The 6,326-nt window shown below is 43.7% G+C and overlaps 1 protein-coding gene across 1 annotated transcript; it reads right to left on the bottom strand.

The window, feature by feature from the left end:
- Positions 1 to 304: 304 nt before the first annotated feature.
- Positions 305 to 1,463, bottom strand: LOC144112502 (uncharacterized). Its single transcript, XM_077645325.1, has 2 exons — positions 1,079 to 1,463; positions 305 to 823 (listed from the first exon to the last, which is right to left on the bottom strand). The coding sequence occupies exons 1-2, from the start codon at positions 1,205 to 1,207 to the stop codon at positions 305 to 307; spliced, it is 648 nt and encodes a 215-aa protein (XP_077501451.1). The 5' UTR covers positions 1,208 to 1,463.
- Positions 1,464 to 6,326: the final 4,863 nt, after the last annotated feature.

The following is a 6,326-nucleotide window of genomic DNA, read 5'->3' as shown; positions in this document are numbered from 1 at the left end:
AAGTATCCACGTGATACTCGTCAAAACTTTTTCTCTTATAACTGCGCGAAAAGCATGTATTCTTGCTTAATACAACGAAACAAGCTGTTTTAGACCGAAACGAGCTAAATCACAACACATCGGTTTTACAAGTGTCTCTCTGATACGCGTCAAAACTTTTTCTTCTATAACTGCGCGTAAAGCATGTATTCTTGCTTAATACAACGAAACAAGCTGTTTTAGACCGAAACGATCTAAATCTGAACACATCGGTTTTACAAGTATCTACGTGATACTCGTCAAAACTTTCTCTCTTATAACTGCGCTAAAAGCATGACACCGACTCTTGCACGATGTTCACCCCGGTATTGGCCTTCCAGGTGCTGTCGTACTGGCTCTCTGCTGGTACGCGCCGTGGCCTGGACCCCTGCCCATCACCTACACTGCACTTCCCGGATTCTTCGGCTCCGTGGATGCCTGAACAGTCATCTGCTGTATCATCCGGACCTGACCGCCCATATTTGGCGCCGCTCGACGCCTTCGCCTGGAAACCACCGCCATCGACTACGTCATCAATCACATGGCCTGAGGCAACAGTATTTAATCTGCGGCACAACGTCAGCTCGGCGGGGCACGACACCGACTCTTGCACGATGTTCACCCCGGTATTGGCCTTCCAGGTGCTGTCGTACTGGCTCTCTGCTGGTACGCGCCGTGGCCTGGACCCCTGCCCATCACCTACACTGCACTTCCCGGATTCTTCGGCTCCGTGGATGCCTGAACAGTCATCTGCTGTATCATCCGGACCTGACCGCCCATATTTGGCGCCGCTCGACGCCTTCGCCTGGAAACCACCGCCATCGACTACGTCATCAATCACATGGCCTGAGGCAACAGTATTTAATCTGCGGCACAACGTCAGCTCGGCGGGGCACGACACCGACTCTTGCACGATGTTCACCCCGGTATTGGCCTTCCAGGTTAGTTACCTAGACTACGCTAAGGAGACTCGTAGTAGCGATCGTTGTCTTTTCGCGGTGTCGTGCCCCTACGACCTGAAATGGCGCACTGCGCTGCGTGTGTTATGTGACATACTTGCCTTTGATTTGCTATCTGAGCTGATGCTGCTGCTTTCGGGAGATGTTGAACTTAATCCTGGCCCCGGACCAACCAACCTTTCCGATGTTTTAGATGCTCTCAAGCGGCTAGAAGAACACCATGCAGCCATGCGTGCCGACCTTGATCAATTGAAAACAACCCAAATCAGCCATGAAACACAACTAACTGCACTTTCAAACCGAGTAGCAGTGCTCGAATTAGACGAGCGTAAAACAGTATCACCATCAAAACAGGTAGAGACTAGCCAGATTAGGCAGGACATCGCTGAACTAAAGGCCGCCAACATAGACGCGAAGAACAGAATGCGCCGAAACAACCTGCTCTTTTTCGGCTTAGATGATAGCGACAAAGAATCGTGGACTGAATCGGAGGAAAAAGTTATTGCGCTGTGCAAAGAAAAACTAGATTTGAAACTAGAACCAAGCGCAATAGAACGCGCCCACCGCATTGGTCAATTCTCAACGGAAAAAAAGCGACCAATAATAGTTAAAATGAATCACTACAAGGCAAAAGAAAGCGTGCTTGCATGTGGTCGTAAATTGAAAGAAACACCTTACGTTATCCGAGAAGACTTCGAATTCGCCACTCGACTCGCTCGCTCCAAATTGGTTCAATTCATTAAGCCCCGAGGGTGTAGCTTTAAGCTTCGATACGATAAACTTATCGTTGGCGAGAAATATTACACCTACGATCATGCCTCTGATACCATAACAGAAACAGATACGAACACCAAGCCCGCGGCAAAGATAAATGGAGCACAGGACAATACACAGCAGGCCTCAGAGCAAGCCAAGTGACACTCTACTGAACTGAATGAACCGATTCCGCCAAGCAATCGTCATTCACCCGCACTCATCAACATCGCTTTTACTAATATACGGAGTATTCTACCTAAACGCCATCAGGTTCACAGTTTCATTGAAGTCACAGACGCCGATATGGTCATACTCACAGAAACTTGGCTGCACCCAGAGATAGAAAACCACGAATTGTTCCCTTCAGACTTCCATTTCACCACATACCGCAAAGATCGCACTAACCGAAAAGGGGGAGGAGTTCTAATAGCCGTTCGTAACACTCTGCAGTCCTCGATTATCCGGCATGATAATATCCTAGAAATGATCTGGGTATGCCTTCACAACGCCTCCGGAAAGCTAGTGTTCGGTGTCTGCTATAGACCCCCAGACAGTCACGTATCATTCCCCGATTCCCTACGCCATGAATTAACGATTATGAGGAATGAATATCCCAAAGCACCCATATTTCTTTTTGGTGATTTCAATTACCCACAAATTAACTGGTCATTGCTCTCGACCCTAAGTTCGACACCTGCAAACGAACAGAAACTTTTTCTAGAACTAACCCTTGACTTTAACCTTCAGCAAGTGATAACAAGTCCAACGAGAGGAGACAACATCCTAGATCTTTTGCTCACAAGTCACCCGGACGACGTAAAATCCATTACTGTCCTTCCTGGATTAAGCGACCACAACCTTGTTCACATCTCTATGACGCTACCTTTAAAGAAGAAATCACCAACCAGCAAACTGATAAAAGACTACAAAAGGGCTGATTTTGATGCTATGAACAATGATCTTGAAAAATTTTTCGACAACTTTCGTTGCACCTATCTAAATCGCTCTCCTAACTCGAACTGGAATTTGTACAAAGACACCCTACTACATTTGGAAAGTAAGCACGTTCCAACACTACTTATTAAATCAGATACCAAGAATCAATGGTTTAACAAACGCCTCAAGTCTCTCCTTGGCAAAAAGAAGCGCCTGTATCGAACAGCAAAACTTCAAAATAGTCACTTAGCATGGGAAAAATATCGCTTGTGCGCCCAACAGTATACCACAGAACTGACAAGTGCTAAAGATAAGTTTTACTCTCAAGATTTACTATCAATCCTTCACTCTAACCCCAACAAATTCTGGCGCATGCTATCTAATAAACCACAAGATCGCCATGTACAACTCCTAGATGCTGATGGAGAACCAATCAAAAGCGATGACTGTGCGACCGCGCTCAACAATTACTTTACGTCAGTTTTTTCCGCTGCTAACGTTGCTGCTAATGAACACATTCCAGAAATCTCACTCTCAGAAATGCCTAAAATCGAAATTAACCCTGATGGTGTATCACAGCTTATTGCCTCACTGAAAATATCTACATCTGCCGGCTGCGATCAAATTAACAGTAAGCTACTAAAAAATACCATTTCGTTGTCTAGCCACGTACTGCATCTAATTTTTACGCAATCCTTAGATACCGGGATTGTCCCTGACGATTGGAAAAAAGCTCAAATTACACCCATATTTAAAGCGGATGACCGCACGTGCCCTAACAACTATCGTCCCATTTCCCTCACTAGTATACCGTCTAAACTACTTGAGCACATTATTTTTTCCAATCTTATGACCCACCTAGAATCAATGAACTTTTTCTATCCGAATCAACACGGCTTCCGGAAGCAGCTGTCATGTGAGACCCAGCTCGCCGAATTCACCCACGACATTCTACAATACTTAGATAACCTTGTCCAGATCGACGCTATCTTTCTCGACTTTTCAAAAGCATTTGATCGTGTTTCCCATAATCTTCTTCTTTTTAAGTTGTCATCGCTCGGCATTCCACAAACTTTGCTCTCCTGGCTAGAGCAGTTCCTTAAGGGACGTAAGCAGTTCACCTGTGTTAATAACTGTCGCTCAGCTTTTTCCGACGTAACATCCGGCGTACCTCAAGGTGCAGGCTTATCACCTCTTTTATTCCTCATCTACATCAATGACCTACCGATCAACACAAAATCAACGCTACGTTTATTCGCAGATGACTGCGTAATTTACAGCCCCATCCACGGCGCTAGCGCCATTGCCGCTCTTCAACAGGATCTAACCACTATCTCAGCGTGGTGTGACAAATGGCACATGCCTCTTAATCTAAATAAATGCCACTCCATATCATTCTCTCGCAAAAACACAGTTATTGATAGCACTTACAACATAAAATCGGTCGCCGTCACGAGAACATCATCTTATAAATACCTAGGAGTACACATCACATCATCGCTGTCATGGACAACACACATTCAGACCATCTGTTCCAAAGCATCACGCACACTTGGTTTTCTCCGGCGCAATCTAAAATCTGCATCACCTGAAGTAAAAAAGTTGGCATACATAACATTCGTACGTCCTAAATTGGAGTACGCGTCATCTGTCTGGCATCCATCACAATCGTATCTCATCTCAGACCTTGAAGCCATTCAAAATCGCGCCGCCCGTTTTATTACTTCGCAGTACTCAAGAAATACCAGTGTAACATTACTAAAACGATCCCTCGACCTTCAAACACTAGCAACTCGCCGTGTTATTTCCCGTCTATGCCTCTTTCACTCTTTCTTTTATCGCTCACCAAGACATTTGTTGCTGCAGCCACCCCCACGTACTTCATCCCGCCTAAACCACAGTAACCCAATCGCACGCATTAAAACCCGCACCTCCGCAATGAGCAGTTCATTTTTTCCCGACGCCATAGTGCTCTGGAATGGCCTTCCCGACAACGTAATAACATGCTCCGATCGCCGCCTTTTCCGCGAGAAACTGGCTAATCACTTCTCATAAACATATTCATACTGCGACACCGAAGTGCCAATTGTTCCTTGTTTTCTTTTTGTATGTTTATTTCTTGCTTTTAGTTTGTATATTATTGTACACTTTTTTGGTACCCCGTGTATTTTTCCCCCTTTCTTTCTTTTGTGTTCTCTGCTACTACCCTCCAACCTGTATGTACGCCCCCCCTTATGTAATGCCTTCGGGCCTTTAAGGGACAAATAAATGAAATGAAATGAAATGAAAACAACGAAACAAGCTGTTTTAGACCGAAACGAGCTAAATCATAACACATCGGTTTTACAAGTGTCTCTCTAATAGGCGTCAAAACTTTTTCTTCTATAACTGCGCGTAAAGCATGTATTCGTGCTTAATACAACGAAGCAAGTTGTTTTAGACCGAAACGAGCTAAATCTGAACACATCGGTTTTACAAGTGTCCCTGTGACACGCGTCAAAACTTTTTCTGTTATAACTGCGCGAAAAGCATGTATTCTTGCTTAATACAGCGAAACAAGCTGTTTTAGACCGAAACGAGTTAAATCACAACACAAAGGTTTTACAAGTGTTCCTCTGATACGCGTCTAAACTTTTTCTCTTATAACTGCGCGAAAAGCATGTATTCGTGCTTAATACAACGAAACAAGCTGTTTCAGACCGAAATGAGGTAAATCTGAACACATCGGTTTTACAAGTGTTCCTCTGATACGCGTCAAAACTTTTTCTCTTATAACTGCGCGAAAAGCATGTATTCTTGCTTAATACAGCGAAACAAGCTGTTTTAAACCGAAACAAGCTAAATCACAACACATCGGTATTACAAGTGTTCCACGTGATACTCGTCAAAACTTTTTCTCTTTTAACTGCGCGAAAAGCATGTATTCGTGCTTAATACAACGAAACAAGCTGCTTTAGACCGAAACGAGCTAAATCTGAACACATCGGTTTTACAAGTATCCACGTGATACTCGTCAAAACTTTTTCTCTTATAACTGCGCGAAAAGCATGTATTCTTGCTTAATACAACGAAACAAGCTGTTTTAGACCGAAACGAGCTAAATCACAACACATCGGTTTTACAAGTGTCTCTCTAATACGCGTCAAAACTTTTTCTTCTATAACTGCGCGTAAAGCATGTATTCTTGCTTAATACAACGAAACAAGCTGTTTTAGACCGAAACGATCTAAATCTGAACACATCGGTTTTACAAGTATCCACGTGATACTCGTCAAAACTTTCTCTCTTATAACTGCGCGAAAAGCATGTATTCTTGCTTAATACAACGAAACAAGCTGTTTTAGACCGAAACGAGCTAAATCATAACACATCGGTTTTACAAGTGTCTCTCTAATAGGCGTCAAAACTTTTTCTTCTATAACTGCGCCTAAAGCATGTATTCGTGCTTAATACAACGAAACAAGTTGTTTTAGACCGAAACGAGCTAAATCTGAACACATCGGTTTTACAAGTGTCCCTGTGACACGCGTCAAAACTTTTTCTGTTATAACTGCGCGAAAAGCATGTATTCTTGCTTAATACAGCGAAACAAGCTGTTTTAGACCGAAACGAGCTAAATCTGAACACTTCGGTTTTACAAGTATCCACGTGATACTC

Source organism: Amblyomma americanum, unplaced genomic scaffold (assembly GCF_052857255.1).
Source record: "Amblyomma americanum isolate KBUSLIRL-KWMA unplaced genomic scaffold, ASM5285725v1 scaffold_299, whole genome shotgun sequence".
Lineage (NCBI taxonomy): Eukaryota > Metazoa > Arthropoda > Arachnida > Ixodida > Ixodidae > Amblyomma > Amblyomma americanum.
The sequence above is the reverse complement of the archived record's forward strand: the minus strand, read 5'-3'. Positions and strand labels throughout refer to the sequence as shown.

Coding starts and splice junctions, on each gene's coding strand:
- LOC144112502 (XM_077645325.1), bottom strand. CDS start 1,207: ATGGCTGCATGGTGTTCTTCTAGCCGCTTGAGAGCATCTAAAACATCG. Junction 824..1,078: donor GCTCAGATAGCAAATCAAAG/GCAAGTATGTCA, acceptor GGTGGTTTCCAG/GCGAAGGCGTCGAGCGGCGC.